At 41.0% G+C, this 27,065-nt stretch overlaps 1 protein-coding gene across 18 annotated transcripts in view; it reads right to left on the bottom strand.

The window, feature by feature from the left end:
• TSPAN4 (tetraspanin 4) overlaps window positions 1-27,065 on the bottom strand; it is a 488,885-nt gene that overhangs the window by 278,149 nt on the left and 183,671 nt on the right. For 2 of the 18 annotated variants that reach the window (XM_069803547.1, XM_069803563.1), the window contains exon 1: window positions 2,283-2,405. The exons of 11 other annotated variants lie outside the window; for them this stretch is intronic. In XM_069803547.1, coding sequence (XP_069659648.1) covers window positions 2,283-2,349 — 67 coding nt within the window. In that variant the 5' untranslated portion in view covers window positions 2,350-2,405. Of the gene's footprint in view, window positions 1-2,282; window positions 2,406-27,065 lie in introns of those variants that run through there. 5 more of the 18 variants (XM_069803546.1, XM_069803555.1, XM_069803543.1 and 2 more) reach the window with 5 other exon arrangements.

Raw genomic sequence — 27,065 nt, 5'->3', positions numbered from 1 at the left:
ACCTTAGCTGACAACTCTGGCAGATAGTTTGAAGTGTTGTGATTCCTAACACAAAGGGCGCATAATATCTGGGACCACTGACTGAATATTTGAGATACCTCTCATTGCTTTATCCACAGTAGGCGAAAATGGCATTAGATAAAGTGCTGCAGTTAGAAAGGACTTTCTCATGTTCTTGTTATTTTAAGCAGCTCTGCTATTGGGACAATTACACCAACAGTTTTGCCATGTCACTTCTTCGAAATACCCATTCAACTATTTTTGTGCAGTGCTGATGACCAGCCTAATGTCCTGCAACATATTTCTAACTCTTACTGAACCTCCCAAAAGGGGAACATACAGTGAGGCCAGGACATAGGACGTGGCTAGGCAGGATTACAGCATCTATTCTTGTCCTCAGACTTTATACAGCTCTTGGAATATCCTTTAAACTACCCCTTATATTCACCCTCTGTAAAATGGCATTAGTGAGAAGAACACAAAACTCCTGTTTCAGAAGCGGGACGGGCCTCCCAGGAGTGGTGCATTGGCAGTTAATTTGGCAGCATTAAAGGGGTAAAGATGGCATTAGCACTTACATCCATGTTAAACAGATTTTTATTCCCATAACACCTCTATTGTAAAATCATCCTTATTACACAGATTGGGAACTGAAAAGCAAGAAAATTAGGTGGCTCAATTCCATCCGCAAGGCTGAAATAGAATCCAGATCCTGCACCAGAGCCCAGTGCCTTACACGCTAAGACGTCTCAAGTAAAATAAAATTATATAGATTTTAAAATTCCTGCTGTTTGCTAATCTTCTATAGCTGTACCTAACACCTCACTAACTTAGCTTACTGCATGGAACTACTTTGACTTCTGCAGTTTTCCTCCTTACCTTAGAGCAATATGCTTCTCACTTTACAAAGTTGTTTTTCCATGTGAGGTTTCCCAAATTCACTTTGTTTTTCTGTTACAGATCAGCCTCACAACGTGGGAGCTGCATGAGAAAACAGTATCGTCTACTTTGAATACCAGCAATGTTTAGGGAAGTAAGCTGTGCCAGCGCACTAGAAGAGAAAAAAACGAGGTGCAAATAGCTTTGGCAGTTGGTTTGTTAAGCAAGATCACTGGTACACAGCGCCATGCGAAGCTATCAAGCTCTTCTAACACAAGCCCATCCAGCAATACGTGGGGACAGCACAGCTGTAGGTGCCTGTGTTACGTGTAAAGTGCCAGCAAAGCAAAAGGCAGGTGCCTGCAGCTGCGCCGGGCACAGAGGGGTAGCACCGAGCGATCAGCACAAGTAGATATACCGAGAGTGTCAGACAAGCGTGCGCGGCTGCATCCCAGGGCCTAGGAAGAAAACAGATGAATGCACTTGAACGCTGTGCCCGGCTGCGAGGTTGCCACATGTGGATTCGCATAGTTTTGCCCTGGGCACTAACGGACCAGACAATCTGCACATGCGGCTGGCGTGTGTACTTCTAGCAACACGAAATCTAGCAACTCACTCTGGAAGGAAGATCATACAGTTACTCAACTCACAGGGCATGCCAAAAACTGCAGGAACATCAATTTCTCAAAGTCCTACTGGTGATGGCCTGGAAGATACACATTTGAAATGTCTCAGGGACAAAAAAAAAAAAAAACTAACCAAACAAACAAAAAGGGGTTTGTTTACTGCTTTCAAAGGTAATGTTGGTCACAAAAACTTTGGTAGCATCCTAGCAACCCTTTCAACAAAAAGTCCTGACTGTAAGTACAAAATTCACTCTTTCATGAAATTCTGCCACATTTTAAACGACTGAGAATAATCACCTGAACTCTGTCAAAATGGGGTTTAAACCTGCATAGGTCTCATGCTGCAACACTGACAGAGTTGGAAGTTTGAGAGAGATCTTTTGGGTTAAGTATCCATGTTTTTAAAAAGCACTATTGCAGGAAGGCTTCAAAAGAGTATTAACAATTTAAGTATCTAAATTCCCAGGAAATTCCAAGCTAGAAAATTTCTGGAAAAAAACTGCCATGCAAAACTCAAGGACAAACACTCACACAAAACAATATTCAGGTAGGAATGAGCAGCATGTCCTTCCAATCACAATATATCATCCCAGGTCTCTGGAAACTTGTAAGGTGTGAAGCTACAAGTCTCTAAGAAGCTGAACTTGCACAGAACAGACATTTTTTAAAAGTCATCTTTGGTTTAGCAAGAAATTTTGCACGGTTCACTAGATTTTTAATTATTCACACTCAAGTAACTACACTCCTACTGGAAATCAAAATATTAATGTACAATACCTTGCTGAGAGTGTACAAGCAACACAGGTCCCTCCCAGAGTATCAGCGGTGCTGGGCTCGGACTCATCTCGGCTAGCTGCTCCCCTCCCGTGTCTGTCTGCAGAGCTCTCGCAGTTGGTCTCGCACAGACCGAGAGCTGAGCCCTGATTCATGATTTCAGGCTCCAGCCATGGAATGCAGCCATTGAAAACCCAGAACTATTTTTACCCCTGAGCAGCCGCAGCATTTCTGCCCCATAAAGGTTTCTAAAGCTAATGCCTTACCCTAAACACAAACACACCCTGAACCTAACCAGCTAAGATGCATGGTTCCTGGCATTTAGTGTGGTTTTTAAACTGCACAGTTGCTATCAACAGGACAAAGCAGCTCAGCCCCTGGCATTATTGTCAGCCCTCAGAAGTCAGACATTTGATCCCAGTTGTCAAAATTAGAAATTCCTCAGAAATGCTTTGCTCCAGGAGATAAGATTAGCTCAGAGCAATGACTGTCTATATGGTTTGTCTTGTATACCGCCAACCCCAGCCTGCATTTCACAAATATGTAATAACATCTTCAGCTAACTGACAGACTGCAGACACAAATAAAAATCACTACATGTCGAACAAAATCACTACATGTTTTAAGGAAAACCACAAGGCCAAGGCAACCCCCCAAAAATTCACAAAACAGACAATGGCTTTTTGTATAGAACAACCAGAAATGTGGAATTGTCTTTAATAAATAATTAGCAACAAATCAGAGCTGGACACCTGAACTAACTTTTCAAGATCATACAGAGAATACTGACCACTAGAAACTTTTACAACTGTGCTGTCTTGAACCTACAGGATTCTACAAGAGTACTTCAGAAATAAAAAATGCAACCTCATCTTGCTGTGGAGGAATAAATAACAATAAAAAAGAACTAACTGGATTTTTGCATCATAAACTATAATCAACACAATATACAAGCACTGTGGCAGAGAACAGTCCACAAGCAAGTGCGTAGTTGGACGTACATAAGGGATCCAAATACCTAAGAACCAGCAGACTCACTGACTTAACTTGCTCATATGTTGCTTTAGACAATGAAAAATAACTGTAGGCATTTCTCAGAAATATGTGGTTAAAACACAAGAGGCACGATACAAAACTCAGAACTACAGACCACAGTCTTATTAGTTCTTAACCTGTGGAAGCATGTGGAGGCTCAGGTAAGAATTAACGGCTCAACATCACATCTTATATTAAAAAATGGTCCCTGTCATCTACAGTTTTCAGGATGATGAAAGAAATAGCATGCAAAGGGTGAGACTGCCAAGTTCATAGGAGGACAGCTACGATCACCATTAAGCAGCAGATGCCATAACCTACCAAGCTTCCCAGTGAGTTTTAGGGGCAGCAACCCCTATAAGGTCCCTTCAAAGAGCAGCTGCAATGGAACCTGTGGTATACGTGTATACCTAGCGTAACCGTAACGCTACAGGTAACTTAAACACAAATTCTTGACCAAATATACCCAAAGCTGTGGTAATTGGCATTCTGGAGGTACTCCGTTTATGAAAAAATAATGGAATAATTACAGGAATATTTCTCAGATCACTCACAACTGAGCACCTCTAGCATAATGCAGACTGATTCTGCAGCTCTGAAGGTTCTGGCCCTTTTAAGCATGACCTCATACTAGGAATCTATCCTTTGCTGTTTCATACTCACAGAGAGTCTATGAAGAAAGTGTAGGAGGAGTACAAGGAAAACGGCAAAGAAGGAGACCCCTTGGGGGATGAGAAAGCTGCGATTACAGTGTGTAGAAGAACATGAAACATGCTTTAAGTGGGCCAGATCTGCCATCAATGACCTAAAGCTCGTAAAAGGTGTTAAACAAATAAAGGAGCAATACAAGCTTGTCATGTCCGGAAGGCTGAGCCACTTTAGCCTAGTGCAGTGGGAAACAAAGCAGAAGAAATGCTGTTGCTGTGAATTTGTGTCTCTATGAGAGATTATTTACAGTGAACAGCCTTCTGCTATTTCTGCAATGAGCTGACTCTCCATAAGTCTGACTCTCATTTGCAGTGAGACACCAGAAACCACATCAGCTACAAAATGCCAAGAAAGAGTCTAGCTAACAAAAACCCTATGCAAGTAGCTTCACCATTTCTATCTCTTCTCACCTAAGAATTAGGAAGTACATGTTTCCTACCTGCTAAATTATTACCAGTTCAAGAACAGACAGTGCCTCAAATTATTGGCTCTCACAAATATGAGGAAGTGTAAAGGACTGGTATAAAACCCATTCCTTTCCAGTAGAATATTTAAGGTTCCCCTTGCATACTACTAAACAGACTTCAAAGGGGAAAAAACCCTACACTAATACAAACCTGAGGCTGTCTGATAATACCTTCTGCTTTTAATACCTTATTCAGCAAGCTTCAAACTCTTTGAAAACCCAAAGGTGAAGAGTCAAGATAGCCTCCATGAATTTTTAACCAGGCTTCCTTGGAGACTGTCAATACCAGATAGGAAATTACTCACCATTCTCCCAGCTGAACTCACTGGTTCACATAGTGATGTTGCAGGATGATCAGAGGAGTGTCTAAAACTGGGAGTAGCAATATGAGGTCATCTGTGAGGGCCTCTACATTTGCTGATTTGTTTCTAAATGAAGAGTTTAAAGTATTTATTTACACACTTGCTTTTAAAAGCCATTCTTTTCCCCTCTGTCCTTGATTTTATGCCATATGGAAATGGCTCGGGATCAATGGTCACAAGAAAAAGAAAAAAAAAAACCCAACCAACCCTACACAAAGCACACAAACATTTTTTAGGTACCAAAAGAAGAAATCACCAAAAGTTATGTAGCAGTCACCATGATAATTACCAGAGATGCTTTAATATACAAGAAAGCAGGAAGGCGAGGAACCAAATGAAAAAAGTAGCAATTTAGGGAGTCAAATTCCAACAAGTTTTAAAGTTTTTGTTCTCCCAGAAAATCCACACTACTCATCTCATTTTTGAGAATTAGCACCATGCAAGGCATCTTTTAAGACATTTTCAGGCATAATGAAGAAATCCCAAATCACTTTTTCATAAAGATCTTATATGCTTCTAGAGGAAGAGCTAGAGTGAAACTATCGATCATTGGTGTTAAACAGTCCATGCAACTGAAGACCAACAGAAAAAGGAATCCGAAACCAATTCATCAATTTAATAGTTTCAATTTTCAGGGAGAATATAAAATTATTATAAACAGCAGTTATAATGCAGAAACTCAGAGGCATCTCCAGGTCTTGCTGTTACTCCTCAAGAAGTAAAGCGAGGCTGTGGATCCTGCTTAAACAGAAAGCGAGAGGAATGACCTGACAGCTGATAACAATTGCTGCCACTTCCTAGGACCACTCTGGGGAGTTTGGACAGGAAGGAGGGGAAAGGAAGAGATTCCTAAAAAGGAGTGTATTTCTAACTTAGATCCCAAGCTAACTGCCTGATAAACATTTTGCACTTCCATGCAGACAGAAACCAAACACGACAAGACACCCACAAACATGCATTTCTTTCCTCTTCTTCAGCAGCCTCAAGTGCAAGTAATCATGAAGAGTGATCACCACTATCCATCCAAAATGCACATGCATGAGAGACGAACACCTGTACAGCTACCAAGAGCCAGATTTGCAATCACAGTGTGGGACAGTTGCTAACTGCAGGCTTAATTTCTGTTCATGTCATTGCAACATTATGCCCAGTGCCATAAGAAGTCTTACCCACTTCATAGGGGTGAGATGTTCACAGAATCAACCCCACTCGGGAGGCAGAGGCCAAGAACTGATCCACCTGCACTGATGCAAATCCAGACTGCAAACAAGGAAAAGCTCAAGTTATGACATCTGCACTTACTCCTGTTTCAAAGAGGAAAACTGGAAGTAGTATCTCTCAGCCTCTACTTAGGGCTTGCACTGATGCAGCCATATTGCTCGATGGCTTCTAAGTAGTCAGGACACTTAAGAATTATCACTATATATCTTATTTCTTTTACGATTTCCTAAAGCATTTGCTCTGAGCTACTGTTGAAAAAGGATATTGTGCTAACATTGCTCTGACTCAGAACTGCCTTCCTTCATGAACTCAAGACCTTGCAACACAGCTATTTAATATATATATTATCTGAATGTACTGCCAAAAAGAAGTGCAACTATTGAAACTGAATGTGCCTGTAATATTAAGGGCACTCATTTTTGTGTACAAAAGAATTGTCTGCCAATGAAATCTGAGGGTGTGCATGTGGTGCTGTTGCATACATTAGCAGGAAAGCTTAATTCTACTTGCAACAGAAACACCTAATTCCCTGCAACAATAAAATATCAAATCAGCAACAGAAAATGCCAACATTTTAAATTCAGTACTGAAGCCCACCTCCCATGTGTTTACCTTTAATTTTGGCTTCTTTTATTGTTATATGTTACTTGTCAGATAATACAAAATGTATCAAAACAAGGGTTTCTTTCAGAAATTCTTGTAGATATTCTCCCTAAATTCTTTCTTAGATCACAGCCTGGTTTTTCCCTCTTCATTTCTTCCCTTATTCCCTCTCTTTATTTCACTCTCCTAGATCAAGAGCTAAAATGTCATCAACCTCTGTAAAAATATATGTACAAATAAGGAATGTCATAGCACCTACTGAAAAAATTAGTAATCTCCTGTGTTACTACATTCATGTAACGGCTCCTAGTCCAGTTCCTTAGAATGCGAATTGGGAGGAAATGGCAGACCAAATACAATCATAACAAGACAGTAACATAAATGTTCAGCATTTTAACTTTTCTAAATGGAATCACACATGCAGCATTCAACAAAAAACAAACAAACAAAAATTACTCTTCTTCTTCAGGTAACCCAATTTTGAGCAGTACATGTAAAAAATGCTATTTAGCTTGTATGACTTGTAGCAGGTGCCTTCGTTACCATAAAGTTTCCTTTTAAAAGTAGCAGTGGCTATGCTAAAACATTTTTCAGCACTTGAAAACTTTCCAGAGAGGAAGACTAAGAAAGCAACATATTTTTTTGTATTTGTGAGAATCGGCCATTGATTCAGCGTAGCATTTCCATACTTGAACTGTTCCCCAGGTAAATCCAGTGGAATATTTCATATTTACCCAGGGCTGCCACACATCTGGGAGTCCTAACGATATCCAGCGTGCACAGTAACTACAGTAGCATGGAGTTAGCCCAGTATTTTTCAGAGTAGGCTAGAAGACTTGGGGACAGCTGTTACTGCATTAGCTCAAAGCTGCCACTTTTTTGTGGGTTATCAGCTACGCTTCTAAAACAGGACAGCTAACACCCTCAGTTCTGACCAAACGGTAGCTGGTGCAAGATGCTCTTACCTGGGAAAGCTAAATGGTTTATGTACAGCGTAGACATAGGGATCAATAACTGAAGCTGTCATCAAAGGAGACAGCTGAGCCTTGAGTAATCACAAAAAGACATCTTTTACCTGATGGATCAAATCTGGAAAGGGTGTCTCACCGAGGGGATAGGTTGCATCCCACCAGTCTCTCAGAAGCACACAATGTAACACTTACTACCCAAGAAAGAAATCTGAGACATTTCCTACCATCTGCATGCCTCTGCGAAAGTCTGATCACCTGGAGGTGGGATTCAAGACAGATCCAAGAGCAGTCAGTTTAGGCGATCAGATGGGCAGCTGCTCCCTGAAGACACCAGGTCCCTGGAAAAGGGCAGCTATGGGGGAGGCAGATATTGGAAGGAGTACCTGAAGATTAATATCACTGCACACACCCCACACAGTTACAGGGCATGACAGCCTTACCTAGACACATACTGTAGCTACCAGCAAAACAGCAGCTTTAACACTAGTTATTCTGACATGTACGTATGTACATGCTCTTGTCTTCCAAGTGTTTACCACGTGCATCAAACTGTTCTTAGGAGACAATTTCTGAAAGTGCTCATATTGCAATTACTCTCCACAAATTTGTTTTTTCTGAAGTTTACTGGTTCTCAGAGATTGTCTGTTCTCTGTAGGTGTATCAGCTGATTTACTAAAACACAACACCCTTCCCTGTAAATCTTCCCTCACATATGTCTTTAGACCACCAAAGCTACCAAAACACAATTACTAAGGTGTTAGTAGTAAACACTATTACTAACATAGGGATTCCAAAGGCATTATGTATCTAGCTTACTTACAAGCTTTGGAAAAGCCACTGACTTAACAGGCAATAAAATACACATCCAATTTCTTTCTTCTTTTGTACAGTCATACACCTTCTCTGCAAAAAATACATAATTTTCACAGGAGTGCAGACAATACTTTATTATGACTATTACTGTTATTTCTTCATAAAAATAATCTACAGAGAAGGCTATGGATTCAGAAAGGCACTTCAGCATATACTTAACGAAGCAACTCAATAGCCCCATCTCATACACAGTCCTGCAAAACAAGAGGTGAGAATCAGCAGGCTCTCTATTGCTGTCTGATGAGGCTAGCCGAGGCTATGCTGCATTTTTTCCTCAACTGAGACACCCAAAAATAAAAAGCAGGATATTTCCTGGTACACTGGCTAACTGCAAATGGGAATGCTCCTCTAGACCAAATTGCTTTCTTTAATATGAGATAAACAAGCAACCTCTATCAAGTATTAGCAGTCCACTATTTCTAGGGTGTCCTGCATACTCAGAAACATGCTCTCTACAGTTACAAAGATCATAATGCCACCTTAGGTTCTGTGCAGTTCTTGGCCGCAGGAGAAATTAATTATTCTTCCCCTTTTACTTCACAATACACAAAAATGTAATGAAAGCAATATTCCTGCAGGCCAGCAGAAGAACTTCCAAACATGCGTGTTTCTCCCTTCACTTACAAAGCCCATTAGAGATCAGTGAAAACATGCCAAGGAATGTTCAGCCCCTGTTCTGGAGAAATAAGAAACAGAATCAACAGTTAATGAAAGCTGGAGCCATCCAATGTTAACGTTTCTGCTACTGAGCCAAGTTTCTGCTACAAACTGAAATCAGAGCTACACGGAGGCAAATGCACTTTCCCACTGTGTGGATCATAAATGAACAGCATTAGTCATTTTGCCATTTGGCATAAAATACTTCTGTGCATTTTCTCAACTACTATTGTTCTATCACTATCACAGAAGCTGGTATTTAAATTTTCCCTGAGTTCCTTGGCATCTAACAAAGATCTGTCAAATGTAACTTCTGGCCCTGCTTCACGGTTCAGCATTAACCCATGCATGCTTGATTCCTTGTAAACACTCATTTTTCCTAAAAGTAGTAATTTACGTCAAAGTTGCATCATTATGCTCGGTCTCCAAGCACTGTAGATTGGCACAGCTCCAGCCACTTCTGTGGAACGCCATGGATTTATCCCTGCTGAGGAGTCAACCTGTGTATTTAAAGGCTATGAGGATTGTTAGGCTCACGTAGTTTGCATCACACCAGCAACCGAACTTAGCAATCCACAGCCATATGCTGGATCTTAGACACATATAAAGATGACAACAAATGAGCATGGGAGCAACATCAAGGTGGTAAATAAAGAATGTAAAGATTTCATAAACACTGCTTACCTTTTCCTCTGGCACAGATAAAGACTCACTGTCAAGATTTTCTATTAAACCTTTACAACACCAAGATCTGAATGTGCTGGAAATAACCCCATGCAATGCATTGGAAAATTGTTAAGCCATAATCATTCTAGCTAAGAACATCATATTTATGACAGCTCCACCATTTTCATTACAACTTTGGCAAACATGGAAAGCTTTTTACTCTCCATTTAACAGCTATTTTTGTCAAGGCCAGCATCGCTATTAATACTACAGTATTAGAGGCTTTGGCTGCATTTTAATCAGAACTAGTCTCCCCTACTTCATTTTAGGCTGAAGAAAAGTGTTGTGACCTACCAGTTTGGCTGGCTGCTGCTGCTGTGAGTGTACAGAAGGCACCCACCTGCATCCAGAAGGGCAGCACAAGGAAAAGACAATTCTATTTGTGGCATTTAATTCACAGATTTTCTCTCAAGGCAACAGAGTACCTAACCAGGTAAGTGAATCTGAGGAAACCAAAAGGCAGAAAGTACAACAATCCCTGACTAATCTGATACATCTGCTGCAAAAAAAGACATTTAAGTGGAACTCAAGGTGATGCTGAAGTCCTTGTTGCTGTCTGTCTGTAATTTCCTACCTGCAACTTCCATTTGAACAGCATCTCTCAACCCAGAGATCCAGCTGACAAGCAGGCCACACAGTTTTAAGATTTCCAGAGTCTGAGCTTTGTTAATCACAGTAAAAAATTTAGTGCCAAGGTTGGCACCTCCAGTATCCCTGCTGGGGACCCTTAAATGACAACATACGACTTTGGATCTATGCAGCACACAGAAGGATGCTCCTGCAGAGTAAACAGAAGTCAAATATTTTAAAAGGAAGGAGGAAAGCTAACTGGAACAGCAGTTGTTGTTTCTGCCTAGCTAGAAATTATTGGTGACATTCATGTTTAAGGCATCAGATGAGCTGTCTTGGTTTCAGTTTGCCTCTATTTATTCCCTTGTTCCCCTTCTCACATTCTTCTGTGGTTCTTAGTAGCAACTTTGTAATAATATATCCATAGCTGATGCGCATACATCTCTTTAGCCTGCCTAACACACGCATAATGCAATACTACAAAGCCTAATAATACAACCAGTTTTAAGATTCCTAACTTGCAAAGATCCTTCACAACACAGGATTAAGCCTCGAAATATGCTCTTCATTCTACAGTCAGAGACATTAGCAGCCATATGACTACTGTTATCCCACTACCTTCTCGAAATTGGCAACAGCTGATCCATACTACCTTTTTCTTTTTTTTTTAAACTAGAATTCACGAAAATCCCAACTTTCCCCAAAAATTAATCTGAAATATTTACAGATACCTAGTTAACACAGGCATGCTTTGGTAAGACAAGATTTTATGTAACCTGCAGCTCTTACTGTATGAGAAGAATCAATTTTCAGATGCTGGGCTGCCTTTGTGAATATTTTCAAGGAGATGCCTTTCCATCTTCCTGGCATACTACGGTAGAGATGGTTCTGATAACTATGCATTATTCCAAACAAGCAACAACGAGGAAGAGAAAATATCAAATCAAGACAAGAGCTAGAAAGGCATACGTTGTCAAAGGAAAGGGAAAATATTCACTTCTGCTTCCACTGTTTGCTTATGCCTTGCAATATGTTTGGTGCAAATCTCTGTAAAAGGACAGGGGGAAAATAAAAAGAACTTTAAAACACCAAAAATAAACAATATGCCACATAAGAAAATTTCAGACAGGTCTGAATATACGTTTAAGTTTTGTACACCTGAATATCTACACTGACGTGAAAAGTACTTAAAAGTTATGGCCATTTGGACCCAGTCCCCAGTTTGAATTTGTGTATCAAATACTGCATTTCCAGCTCTGTTTGAGAGTAATTGCAATGACATCCTTTGCCATGTCCTACAGCTGTAAACAGCTACAGCTTACACCTCGGAGCAGGGCAGGGGAATCAATGCCTTCCTGCCTAATGCAGAGGGTGACAGACATCAAAGGGCATCATCTTTCACGAAATGCCTTTATTTTGGAGATTTAATTCATAGGTCAAACCCCTGACTTGAAAGCCTCTTTGGAAAAATCCTTCTTTCTCCATGAACTGAACCATAGAAATCCCAAATCAAGAGAACTGGGAAAAGATCATAGAATCATTTAGGTTGGAAAAGACCTTTGAGGTCATCGAGTCTAACCATTAAGCTAATACTGCCCAGTCCACCACTAAATCATGTCCCTAAGCACCACGTCTTCACATCTTTTAAATACCTCCAGGGGTGGTGACTCAAGCACTTCCCTCGGCAGCCTGTTCCAATGTCTGACAACCCTTTTGGTGAAGAAATTTTTCCTAATATCCAATCTAAATCTCCCCTGGTGCAACTTGAGGCCATTTCCTCTCATCCTATCACTAGTTACTTGACAGAAGAGACCAGCACCCACCTCGCTACAACCTCCTTTCAGGCAGTTGTAGAGAGCGATAAGGTCTCCCCTCAGCCTCCTTTTCTCCAGGCTAAACAACCCCAGCTCCCTCAGCTGCTCCTCACAGGACTTGTTCTCTAGACCCTTCACCAGCTTCGTCGCCCTTCTCTGGACACGCTCCAGCACCTCAATGTCTTTCCTGTAGTGAGGGGCCCAAAACTGAACACAGTATTCGAGATGCGGCCTCACCAGTGCCGAGTACAGGGGTACTATCCCTTCCCTAGTCCTGCTGGCCACACCATTTCTGATACAAGCCAGGATGCCATTGGCCTTCTTGGCCACCTGGGCACACTGCCTGCTCATACTCTGCCAGCTGGGTCCCCTCCCTCAGGGAAGCCTGGTCCTGCCACAGCCTGCCTGTCTGGTGTCTTTAATTCGAGTTTTCTTAAAGTGCAGAAGCTTTCCTAACCATAGGCCTTAGGTACACCTACATGTATCACGCAAAACAGAGAAAGGGCCTGAAAACCTGTGAAGGTTTCACAGAACTGTTCCTGAGCACGTCTGGGCTTAGACTGTTGTTTTTTCTACAGGAAGTTATTTTTAGTGGTAAAAAAGTGCCATTTTGAAACAAACTGTGTCATCTTACCCACTTAGTGGATGAGGGAAAAGCTGTGGATATTGTTTATAGTAAAGCCTTTGACACCATTTCCCACAGCATTTTCCTGGAGAAATTGGCAGCTCAAGGCTTGGTCGGGCATACTCTTCACTGGGTAAAAAACTGGCTGGATGGGCAGGCCCAAAGAGTGGTGGAGAATGGAGTTAAATCCAGTTGGTGGCTGGTCACAAGTGGTGTTCCCCAGGGCTCAGTATTGGGGCCAGTTCTGTTTAAGATCTTTATCAATGATCTGGAGGAAGGCATCGGGCGCCCCCTCAGTAAGTTTGCAGATGACACCGAGCTGGGCAGGAGTGTTGATCTGCTGGAGGGTAGGAAGGCTCTACAGAGGGATCTGGACAGGCTGGATCGATGAGCCGAGGCCTATAAGAGATTGTATGAGGTTCAACAAGGCCAAGTGCCAGGTCCTGCACTTGGGTCACAACAACCCCGTGCAACGCTACGGGCTTGGGGAAGAGTGGCTGGAAAACTGCCCAGTGGACAAGGACCTGGGAGTGGCCTCCAGGAGAAGCCAGTGCACTTTCAACTTCTGCTAAGCTGGTCCAGGTTGTCCAGGTTAAGCACAATTTATCTAATAGATTCCCAGCTCCAGCCTACTGCTATCTCATGCCCATCTCTGAACAGGGAACACACACCTTCTTTAACTCACCAGGGTACACAGGCTTCTTGCTCCACAAACATCACAGCAGCAGAGGCCACCCAGCAGGACAATGTGAAGAACCAGCTTTCTCAGGAGACAAGCTTCCCACTTCTTTATTCCCACAAACAACAAAAGTCACTGATAAAGCTGAGGAAAATGGTCAGAGTTCTGCCTGAAGTACAGCCTGGTACACAATTAGCAAAGTGAGAGAAAGCATTCAAAACCAAATGTATTCCAATCAGCTCAGCCACCTTCAGCAATGTACCTCTGCAAGAGGTATGCAGAGCAAGGCCTGGCTTTTTTTTCAGCCTAGATGATTCAAGGTTTCCAATGTTTCTACAAGTGCAAATTTCTCTTGACAGCCATAAATTCATTTAAAGAGTGACGACAATTAAATAAATGTAATCTGTCACACTGCGGAGTTTTATTTTACTTGATAATGCCTTGATATATATACACACACAAGAATAAAAAGCATATTTTGACATTTAAAGCCATCCTAGCATGTCTGTGCCACACAGCCCAAGCTGTCAGGAGAAATGTGGGAGTGCTGCAAAGTTTTTAGATAACAACAACTTCTAATTAAGAGATGAAATTTAATTTTTACCAAATTAGAGCACGCACAGCTTCTCTCACACAAACACAAAAATGAAAAACATTTGGCTAACACTCATTTTTCTGGCCAGTCGCTTCCCCAAAGCTGCAACTGTGACTGACTGCAGGCTTTTCTTCTCCAGAACAACAGCCTACTTCGGAGGCTAAAGCCCCAGTCTGAGATTCAGATGATTATGATTCAAACCCTGGCTCTGACACAAGCCACTTCTCTAACTTTGGGTAAATCATTTAACTGACACTTACTCTGCTTCCAATCTAATCAGTAAAGTCAGGATAATCCTATTTCCTTTTCTTACACTTGGGGAATAGGGTAGGATAGCTTGGATACCAGAAATTATCTTGGGCAGCACATAGCTCTCTGGAGGCTAATTTCACCATCCACAAAGAGTAACTGACATTTTTTAATCTGCCTGCACTTTTGTGGACTGCTAGTGATGCTCATCCACCTCACCTGCTAAAATGACCATCATGAACAGATGGCTCTAATCTTAAGGATTATCAGTGTACATATTAATACCCCTACCAAACGTGTATGAAACATCTATAAGAGGTAACTGTGGACATTTTTTCCAAGGTACATTCTCCAAGGATACAAGAAGGAGAAGGAACAAGATTCTGTAATGTGGATTAGAGACCATGCACTACAACCACATTTCTTAAACTGGAAGCATGACGTACCTGTCTGATGAGAGTATGATAAGGGGAACATCTGAAAAGCATGGAGATCACCCCATGCCTCTACAGCTGCAAGAATATAATGGCTGGCAAGGATAGTTATCACTTGCCTGCCCCACCCCCGCACCCCCTGCCCTGCCCCGAGAGCATCTGCAGGACCCTGCACAGCTATGGACCATTCCACTCCCTGCAACGGGAAGGAGAGAAAGAGAAATATTGCTAGCTGCAGTCATGACTGACTATTCCTGTCAGCTATCATCATCTCCAGTAGTGGCTTAGTTAGTGGGGGAAGTACAAACAGTTATTTGCTGCACAATGGAGTAATGGGAGGGGGAAAGCAACTACAGCCATGTCCTCCTCCTCTCCCTTTTTTCTCTCCTTCTTTCTCAGTCGTGGAAGAGACAGAAAAGTAGTTGCTCCCTCCCACTGCTCTTTCTCTCCTTTCCTTATCTCTTTTGTATCACTTATCTTGAGAACAGCTGCTCATATATATAAATAACAGCGAGGTCAAAGCTGCTACAAAAAAGATTGATTTGACCTAGAAATGTTTTGAGAAGTACTGTGTAACCAAGATGCCTGTGGAAGGTACCAGGGAAGACCAAAGACATTCATAATGGCTCTTTCCTACAGGGACACCTACAAGGAAAACATTTCCTTTGCCCCCTGTCTCTTCCCTCATTCTGAAAACCAGCAGTGTGATGTACACTTGATACTAAAAGGGTGAACAAGTGGTATGTTTCAGACTCAAGAGACTGTCAGTATACAGAATAAAGAGGAGGAGTCACAACCACACTGAATGCCTAATTACTGGAGGATTGATTTCCCTATGTAAAGGAAAAGAGACTTTCTCCAAAGCAATTCCCTCCAATAATTTATACAGACATTGGCAACTTCTGCAGCCTCGCCCACAAAGTACAGAATTTTTATTGCAGGGGATTCTGTCAGGTGGTTTTTGGTTTTTTACAGATGACATTTACTGATACTTACACCTTGCAGTGTTACAAAAATAGTTTGGGTTCCAAGCCACAGTACAAGAGAAGTGCAGGGATTAGGGTTTTAAATGCATGCTTCAGTACTTGCAATAACCTGACTCCTGAATTAGGTGGTTCACAAGGTTGAGGATGCTGGCAGAAACCCCCTAAAGGAATTAAATAGCACTACAGGAAATCCATCCATCAGTTGTTCTGCTATTGTCTAAGGGCACTATGAGGCTGTCCTAAGTCCCTGCTCCTTCATTAACTTCCCTGTGCTGCAACTTAGCACCTTAATTATGCACATATAAACATCTGTGGGGCCATGTGATAAACTGGGTCGCTTAAAGACCAAAAGACCCCTCCCCCTTTCTGCCACATTTCTGACTCTCCATCATTTTGACATTCTAGTTTCATGGTGCAGCCCCATTTACAGTCACATTGGCACAACTGGTAGGGCAGCAAACAGCACTGTAGGGCAGGTAAGTGATCCAGCTGGCTTCTTTGCCAATACCAGTATTTATCACAGCTCTTATAATTCAGAGATGTCTGAAGCCACCTGGATACAGTGACACTTTTGTAAATCAGGATCTACAGTTTAACCTGCAGGCAGTGATTTCATCCTATGGAAACTATACAGCATTTTCAGGAGAGGTGATTTTCACCTCACAAACTCTGCAGATGGAGAAGATAAAGCTTAGAAAAGGTCTGGACAGTGATGGCAGCATGTCAAGAAGTCTCCCCTTGTCTCTCTTTAAGCTAGCAGAAAGTAACAAAGCTCTCTTTTGTCAGCCTTGGGTTGTCTCATTGCAAGTTAGCTCTCAGGAGGAGAGAAGCAAGAAAAAATACCCATGGGTGGATGGGGTGGATTTGTTTTTACAATAGCTTTTGTTCCATGCCGCAATATGGAAATGCAAGATAAGGGTTTCTACTACCCAGAGGCTATGGGGCACACTGCACTTGCAGCACATGTGTAAGTCCCATTAATGCTAACCGACGCTGAGCATACTCAGGAAGAGCAGAACAGAGTCACTGCATTTTCACAGTGGTGTTTATGGACAGGAAACCCTTGCTATCTACTTGTCTTCCAACAACTTCAGGGACAGTCCATTACTGCATTCACTTGGAGAAAATAAAATGGAACAGAAACACAGGTGCTAATTAGCTGAAACCATTCACATTATACCATCATTCAACAAGTCCCCATCTGTATCAGTATTAATGCAATGCCTCAGTTGGCCCATCTGAACACAGCAACCTGACTGTATTAAGAGGTGATGAAAATTTCTGTTAAATCTCTGCAAAATATACTTTAAGAAGGACAACAGCAGCAAAATAAGTAATCTAACTTGTACCAGTGATAACTGCACAAGAGAGTGCAAAACTGGCTGAGAAGAACCAGGAGCATGTGTCTCCTGGGGCACAGGATAAGCATTCTCAGCTAAGGCATGAACGCATGCCTAAGATACCAGAAAGGCATGGAATAATTCCTGGATGGCTAAGAGCTTCATGTGGCATTTGCAGAAGCTCAGCCTGTCCCATGCAATATTTGATGCATGACATCAGGAAGACACTGCTCTCACCCTGCTTTAGCCCTCAGGATCTCATGTACATGTCCATCATGCCTTCCAAATGCCAGAAAAAACATCTTTTAAATGCACCCAGAGTTAGACATACGTTCTATCAAACAGATCACAAAAAGTAGTCAAACTTATAGAGCCAAGTTCTCATTAAATGTATGTTGTAGACCATAGGGTTACATGACTAGTCCAATGTCACTGTCTCATTTACAGTTCAAGTCATAGATTTCCTTGTTCAAGGGATCATTCATTGATAACTGCAAGAAAAGGGTCTCCTCCTCTAACCAACTCTGTTCATGAGGGTGCTCTCTTCTTCTTCTTCTTGGACCTCCCCTGCAACCAAGCTTCCCTCCTTCCAGCTCGTCCCTTCGTAATACAAATAAACTTCAAATATCTTGAAAAACCCATGCCAAAACACATAAGCCACTCTGAAATGACTACAGTAATTAGCATTCCTTTCAAACAAATCCAGCCCAGAAACATCTTGCTTATGCTCTTACACTAAATGGGAATGACTTCTAACAATACCTTTACAACTTCTTATTTAGGCCCTTCCATAGTTTTGACCATGCTCCTGCTGTTGTGCTGTTTCTTTTCACGGCTTCAGAGATACCATTCCCTGAATCCTTCTCCGAGTTCTCTGAGTGCTCCCTCAGTGTGTCCTCTACTGAACTCTCCTCATGCTCCACACCTTTCAGTTTTCTTCCATAGTTACATTGGCCTTTTTGTTCCTTCTCTTTCCCTTCCACATTTCATCTCATTTGCAAACACAAATCCAGCTATCCTGATGACTTACAAAATGACACACCTTCTGTTCAAATGGGAGTCTCAGCTTGTTCTCTTATATTTTTATGTATGTGTTTAGCAATCACTGTGAAGTTATCATGGCTAAAGCAGATATCTTAATTTTCTTCCCAAGACTCTCCTGCCCATTATCTTCTTTCCTCATGACTTGTGAACAATAACAGCATCTTCCTGTTGCACTAGCCCATAACTTGAATATCATCGTCTTGGAGCTCACTCTTGATTCTTGTATCTTGTACCTAAGCTATACCTCAGCCTGGCAGATGGTTTCCACGTAGTGTCGCTAATAGGCCATCCATAGCATCCTATCATCTGCAGAGATAAAACTCTCTTGACAAATGCAATCTTGTTCCAGAGCTATTTAGCCGAAATACTGCTTTAATGGCCATTTTTCCTAGACCGTCCCTTTGGCAATGTTATTACTTTCTATGCAAGCCTCTGTTCATTCCCTTCTCTCTCTCACATCAATAATAAGTTACGTATTGTTGCTAAGTTTTCCACAGTCTACCCACAAGTCTCTCTCACTTCTTCTTCAATATCAAAAGATCAATTTCTACCTCTGTTGTAGCCCCAGGGATTCTATCAGCTGTAGTCCAGAGTTTGAAAATGCTTTATACCCCATGGGTGGCTTCTAGCTCCACTGAAGTCTGTGGAATGCGGGGGCCAAGATTTTGTCTTACAATTACTTTCTGAAATCAGTGAAATTATTTGCAGTATGTAAAGTTAAACGTGTGCCTCAGGCAAGGTCTACTTCAGAAATGGTTTGCTGGTATCATTATGCAAGTACAACCCATCTTGGCACAACTGAAACAGCTAATTCTATCACAGGCACAGCCTATAGCAATGACATTGTCTTTTGTTAGTATGATTTATATTAGTGTGTAGACTTTAAAAAAACTCAATTCTTTCAGCAAAAGCATTTCTGGCAATAGAAATGCAACTGTGTTAAGGCTGCTATTAGTATAGGAAGGTTCTAATGAACAAGCAAACAAACAAATCACAACAAAGCTCACTCAATCCAAGAAACCTTTGTGATGTAATCTCGTCTAAGTTTTTTCTAGGACTAGGACATGAGTATGAAAAAACCAGCCAAATTATAAAAGCTAAACCAAACATACATGTGTATGATCTACATATGTATGCAGATATATAGAGATTGATCTAAAAAATCATTTTTCTTGAAAAGTATTTGTTTCTACTGCTGACATGGAAAAATTGACAGCCCAAGAAAAAAAACCATATAGTTTCAGTATAGACTGTGATTCTTCACACTAGTGCACAAACACATGTAAATCAGGACATTAAAAGATACATCTAGGATTAAAGGACTGCTTAGACATGACATCATCCTTTGGCTTCTCCTGAGACTGTCTGGAGGAGTGATGATATCACCTAATGCTTATTGCCATAATTACTCTTACAGATACAGCACCAGTGATGGTATATATGTAACGATGATGTAGAAGTGTCTAATTCATCAGTTAGACACCAGCATTAGATCTCTGTAATGCCAGGGATATGAAAAGAAGTCACACTGGTTTTATAGTACTCTAATGTTAAAAGTTTTAAACACAAAATATTGTCACTGATGGACCAAAAATACCAAACTCGATGCTCACACTAAAAGTTTAGCTCTGAGTTGGTAAGTAGGACCCCTATGCTTGTTTCCATTATATTATACTTATTTTACAGCACTGCATTGTTACTGATTTCATTAGAATTATGTTAGTGTAAAACTTTTATAACGTACTAAAAGGATGAGAGTATATTTCTTTTTTCCTGGCTAAACTAAGAAATCATGGGGAGACAACAAATATGGACCATCTTGCTGTCATTTTTGTAGATACTTTTAAAAATCAGAGCTCCTCTTTGGAAGCACTTCCTCTGCCTACTAAAATCTTCAGTCTGCACATAAGCCAGCATAGTTGTTGAACTATGCAAGAAACATTTTGCCTCATAGGTACAAGGCAGTGGGAGGAGTAGAGAAACTACAGAATGATGAACTGCTCTGAAACCAAAAGCATTGCTGGTACACTCTTCAAAGGAGCAGAAACCTGAGGTTTCTGGAAGTGAGACAATAATATAACCAAATGTAGATCAGCATCTCCTAATGAGAACTCAGGAAACAGATGTTGCTGATAGCACATTCACAGCATTTGATGCTTTTTAATGAAATGTGGGACACGAGTGTGTGTGCATTTCTGTAGCATTGCTTTTCTGAGGGGCTTTGCAGTTATTGTCTGATATTTATCTTATTCCTACAGAGGAGCTCTACTTAATGTTAAAGTTGCTTTGTTCTACTTTAATAGCATTTTTTACATTCTTGAAAGGCTGGCAAATACACATTTATGTTCACTAAATGTATATCTGTTTCTTTACCTACATTAATGGAAAGTTTATCTATTCTTCCATTCTTCTTCCGCAATTCACTGTAAATATTCAAGGCTCCAACAATTACTATTCAGCCCTCAAGTCCAATACACACAAGAGGGTACTCTACCCCACAGGAGTCTAAGAATAATACTGTATACTTTATATAGGACAATCTTTCATTGCAGCAATTCACAAAGCTTTACAAACACCCATGAAGTTCCACGGCTCTGTTTATTAACATTTTAAGACAGAAGAAAGGAGTTACAACTGACTCAAGGGAACAAGCCCTAGCTCTCAGCTTCTCAAGCAATGGATCAGACCAACTCCTAGAAATGATTAGCTCCATTTATTCTGCAAAGCCCAATGTTGCTGCACATTAGAAAATCAAGAGGGATTTGTAAGGCCTTGTGGGCCATACTCATTTTTAAGCCTCATGAAATTAAAGAACCTCCTGTATTTCACTGCAATTGCTTTATGTCTGCATAAAAACCCCATCACTGAACTTTACATGCCTGTTCCTGGATTTGTAAGTACCCTAGCAGCTGTAGACTGACACTCTTCCTCTAGAATGTATGCTAAAGACAGAAACTCCCTGAGACAAATAACCCAGCAGGGACTAACTTGCCCCTGTATAAATATATACATCCCATCCGGCACAATGAGCTTATTCCTTTCCTAACTTTCACCTACACTCCCCCATGCATATCTTTTTATTGTGGCTGCTGAAAGTCATGTTCTGCAACTGCCTCCTTGCTCAGATCTCTCCTGTTATGGTGGATAACAGTAACAGTGCTGCTGTTCTTTACTCCCAAATCCAGCACCCTCCAGCCACATAACAGGAGGAAATTTTTGAAACACATCCCAGGGGACATCATCAGGGAGCACAGCATGACTAATTACAGTGATTAGACTGAATAATGGCAAAGATTATCTCATTGAAATAACAGGACATTTGCCACATCCTACCCATTGGGAAAGGCCCACTTCCTATCCCCTGGACTGCTATTTACCTGCCCTACACAGCTTGTGCACTGGCACTTCAGCCTGCAAGCGTTCCTGTAGCTGCTTCCTTGGCAGAGAAGACAGAAGAACCCCCGCGAGGCCAGGGTGCTGCGAGACAGGCTGTCGAGTAGATTGCAATTGTCAGATGTGTCATCCGCAGTGAGGTGTTGAATGAGCATCTCCTCTGAAAGGCCATGGAAGACCCACTGAAGCCCCAGCAGGATACAGTACAACGCTGGCAAATGGAATTAAGCACATTTGCCTCTTCTGCCACACGCTTCCCTGTATATACCCTATACGTAGCTATCTTCCTGGGTCCTCTTGGGTGGCCACGCTGCTTTCAAATGTTTCTTCTGCTCCAGGCAGTTCAGCTTCTATTTCTGACCAAGCCCAGCCTTGCAAAAAAAGTTTTAAATATAAAGGCTTCCCAAAACATTCACTTCCCCTCCACTTTCTTTCCTTCTTTTTCACCATAGTGCTCCCATCCTGATTTCTTCCTTTATTCTGCCTGGAATTCTGTGAATCATTCTCTTATTTGAGTTGTTCAGTGTGTCATGGCTGTCTCATGCTCACCTACTCCTTTTAAGTCAGTCAATGGCTAAACTAAATACCTGTGTCTGACATCTCCTAATGCCCTCTGGCAATTAAAATTAGCAGGAGAAATGCATGTTTAGTATCGGCCAGCTCCCAAATGGTGGTAAGGCAATTGTGTTCAAATCAAAACTATTGGGACCGATAAAGCTTGATCTGCCTATTCAGCCACCTTTTTTCTTACTGATATGCTGTGTCCACACACAGGTCCCTGTGGGATTTTCCTTCTTTCCTTGATGATCTCAGCTTTCTGATGGTTTATCATTTTCCCGGATAAAAACAACTGACCCAGTTTCCCATTCCAATGCATGACACTGCTCACAGCTTCCACATGAGCCCCAGACCTTTGATGTGAGCCTGAGACCTGCTTTCAGCGCATCACTGCACTTACTTAGTCTCATTCTACCCATTTCTATAATAAATGCAAGTGCAACAGCTACAGAAGGGTTTTACAACTTTGCTTTGTAGTCTCACTTTAATGGTGTGCTAACACTGCATGTTTACACTGTTTATTTTCTTCCAACCCGGCATGAAGAGTCATGAGTAAAAGTGAAATTATACATTCCCAGAGGGACTTTCTTTTGCTTATTACTTCCCTCTTTTAATGCATTTATTAGAGTTTCTGAATTAACAGTGGCAGATGCAGGCAAAGAAAGAAAATTTTAATTTTGCAGATAATAATGGATTACAATACATTAACATTACTGTAAAACCCACAAAGTGGAAGCACTCAAGGGATGTAGGAGCAATTAATGTAGTTAGTTTATTTACCTAACTCTGACACACTGCTAGGGCATTCAGAAGCAACTGGAATTGTGTTTACACAGGCAGAGCTATAAGGCTTGTTCAATATCACAGACAAATATCCTGTTCAGGATTCAGGGGGATATCAGCTGCTTCAGGCAAAGGAAAATATGAAAATGTATACTGAAATAGCAACTTTAAACATATTTTTAAAACTTTAAAAATAGATCTTCTCCATTAAAAGAGTGGGGAGGCGTAAGACAATAAGGACATGGTATAAAGACAATTCTCAGCTCTCAAGAGCTCCATATTTCTTGTATTCTGGGAGATATTCTGTACCAATTATGAATAATGTCTGTTTATTCTTTGTTTTTATCATTCTAAACCAAGAATTTTCAGGAAGAAGTATGCTAAAGGTATGCATAGGTGTCCGCTCAATTTAAAATAGATAGATATAGATATATTACAGAAGTGTCTAATTACAGGGGAAAAAAACTTCAAACACTTAAAACCAAAGCTACCATTAGGGTTGGGCTTTTTCAGCAGTAGTGGAAAAATTAGCAAATGCCTCACTTAAATGCAATGTTGATGTGCAACTCAGAGCTGCCTCCTGCATATTTCCAGTACTGATCAAAAGCCCTAACTCTTGTGCTCCGGACACAGCCACAGCCTATGCATTGGAAACAAAAGTACCCAGCTGCACTGAGTGTCCAGTTCTATCTTAAGTGGCAACCACCACTTAAGAGACAGGGCATCTTTATAACTCCCAAAATTAAGCTATTCCAAAACATGAGATTCACATGCATGTGGAATTCAGCGTGTCCAAACGAAGAAAACAACGATTTTGAGGATTTAGAGTCCTTTGTTGCAACCAAAACACATTAAACTAACTTCAAGTTCAGCCAGACAGCCTCTGTTGATAGCTGAAGGGATGAATATGCCATCCCATATTAGCAATGTACACACTGGGAACTAACTTCTAACAAAACTCCAAAACTTCAGCTGGTAAAAATAAATTAGCAACAAAAATCAAGCCTCTCCAGCCGTTAAAAAGACAAAGCATCTCCAGTTGTGACCAAAGAGATACATGTCTTGAAGGATTTATTACAGAATTCAGCTGATCCAAGAAAATGGTGAAACTGTAGTCTGGCAAAATGGCCAAGTGAAACCCTTGGATGTCTTGAGCATGACAAGGTACAGCAGAAACCTCCAGCAGCTGCAGACACTAGCAGCACCTTCTTCTGACCAGCATGAATGGCAACCACTAGGCATAGGAACTCCAGCAGCAGCTAGACTCGTGGGAGTAAAACCAGGCAAAGTAGGCTTGAACGGCAGTGTTCTCATTGAGTGTTGGGCAGGAAGTCAGGAGGGGACACAGCCAGGACAGCTTACCCCAAGTGACCAAAGAGATATCCCGTACCCCATGATGACATGCTCACCAATAAAAACTCAGGGAAAGGAGGATGAAGGTGGGTCATTTGCTGTTAGGGCATTCGTCTTCCCAAGGAAGCACTATGCTTGAAGTGGCTAAACATCTGCGCACCGCTCGGAAGTAGTGAATAAATTCTTTATTTCGCACTGTTTGCACACAGAGCTTTGCTTCACTTATTAAACTGATTTTTTCTCACTTTTGCTCTTCCAATTCTCCCTCCCATCCTGCTCGGGGGGCAGCGGGCAGTGAGCAATCGGCTCATGGATGTTTAGTTGCTGGCTGGAGTCAATTCACCACACGTTCCCACTGTGTAGTACACGTAATCAGATTTCAGTGAACAATATAAATTTAATTGACAGGATTTTCTCTTGTAATAAAAGATCATGGACACACACACAAAAATGTATTTAAAATTTTCCCATTCATCTGCTTACTCTTTCCATCTGCTTTCCTTACTGTGAATGTTGCACCTCTTGTTTTACTTCCTACTATGAGTTGATGGTTTGTTTTAATACTATGAACCTGGTTCAAATTGATTGATTTTCATTGCTGGATGCTATGGTGAAACTATGAGATCTCCTTTATTTCTGTTTTTAGTGCTTATATAGAGCTAGCTGGAAATGACTTTAATTCTATTTTTAGCTCTCTTTCATTTATATTATTCTACTTTCCATTCAGAGGCTGTGCTACATAGTTTGAGCTGAAATGCAACAAGAGAAAAGTCTCCATTTTTTCAGCTCAACCAATGAAATAAGAAGAAATCCAAACATTTGTTTTAGGCAAAGGAATAAGGAATTCTCATCCATATCCCACTTTCACAGATCATATCACTACTCCTCATTACATCAAAGGGAGTTTTCCCATTGGTCTTACTTGCTGCTACTATTCTAACCGGATACAATTCCCATCGGTCTTAAACTTGCTGCTACTATTCTAACCGGATACAATTTTCCCTTTTCCTTTTTCAGAAGTGCCTTAAATGTACCATTTTCAGAAACAAGTACAGCAGTAATATGTCTTGCTATTCTTCATGTGCAGCTTCAAACAGTTTACAGAGCTCAACTTTCGAAAGTGCTATTTCCTTTCCCTTAGAAAATTGGGTCTCATTAAAAAGATTCAGGGCAAGTGCCAAATTTTTTTTTTTTTTTTTAAATCTCATCTTCGAAGCCCTCAATGACATTTAAGTTTGTTAATTCCACAAAATATCTACCTGCAACTTTACATACTGCAGTATCTTCAAAAACTGATCCTAAGTGACTTTGGAAACCCAGCATTAACACTTATAATTCACATAGCTCATTCAAAACTTTTAACCAGTGAGAATATTTTCATTATTTTTAAACTGTCTTTATAATGACAGGCCCATGGCAGCCTGAGACCAAAATTTTATTTCCGGCTTACATTTTCCTCCCATAAAAGGTGCCTGCAAATGTATCAGCCAAGTTGCTCATTAGAACTCAGCTCCTGTATCACAACAGAGTTTAACGAACAAGCAGAATTGAACCAGTGTTTCCGTGTTTCAATACCAAAATAAAAAACAGGAATAAAACCAGATTTAATGGTATCTCTGTGCACTACCTCATACAAAAGTATTAAACCAACTGGACCACACTTCCTACTGTAATTATGCAGCCATGTAAGACACTGGGGATAGCTAAAAATTAAAGCAGCAAGGCCAGTTAGTAGAGCAGAGTCAGCTGGATGTAACTTGCCATCCATTATATGGGTTTAACCTCCATGAAGTCAGCAGGTGATAGTCAGAAGCAACTCCAAAAAGTCACTCCAGTATTACATACTGGTGTTATTTTTGTCACTTGTCTGTTCCTACATAAGCACCACCTCTTGGCTATGATGAAATTCTGGCACATCCATTTGCAGCTTCTCCTGTTCTTGCCGATGCTCTGCCACCTCTGAGTGGATGCAGAGGCAGAATGTAAGGCTGAGATGATCTCATTCTGCTGTTGAACATTCAGCTCTGCAATTCCAGTAATAAAACTGCTGAAGTGTTAAGCCACTTCCATGATCTTCTATTAACCTAATGTGAGGTCCTGTAATGACTTGATCCGTACCAGCCACCTCAATCCTTGCTGAAGAACAGGGAGACTTCTTCCCAGGGAAAACAAATTTTTGTTGTTCGTCATTTGTTGATGTACCAGTGAATAAGAACAAAGATATTCAGCAGCATCTCTCTCAGCCATAATGTAAGAAGGGGCTGAAAAGTGAAAACATGCAATGCAAAAAAAGTCAATCATGCAAGGCACTTGTGAATGCCATAGTCATCCTTCCTCAGTGTAAAGTATTCTTGCTGTTGCCCCTGTATTGAGACCTTTCAATCTTGAGATATATAGATAGATATATATAGATATAGGGTTTTTTCTTTTTTTTAAGAGTAGAAGTGGAAGGACAAAATATCTGTGCAGGACGTAAACAGATTTTGGATGAAAATGAAATATATCCCTTGTAATCAGGAACAGAGAAGAGCTTTCCAGCAGACAGCTTGGTAACTAAGCTGATGCAAATAGAATAAGTTTTCTCTGAAAATTCCTTCTTTAGACATATTCTTAAGGTTTTGTTGTTCTCCCATAGGAGATGAGTAAATCCTGCTGAATTCTGTGGAGGAAGGCCAAAGTTTGCAGTAGTTAAGGTAGCTGCACTTTGTTCCATAGGAATATGAAACTGTGACTCTCTTTCG

Source organism: Haliaeetus albicilla, chromosome 16 (assembly GCF_947461875.1).
Source record: "Haliaeetus albicilla chromosome 16, bHalAlb1.1, whole genome shotgun sequence".
Lineage (NCBI taxonomy): Eukaryota > Metazoa > Chordata > Aves > Accipitriformes > Accipitridae > Haliaeetus > Haliaeetus albicilla.
Note: the sequence above shows the minus strand (reverse complement) of the source record. Positions and strands in the feature narration are given on the sequence as shown.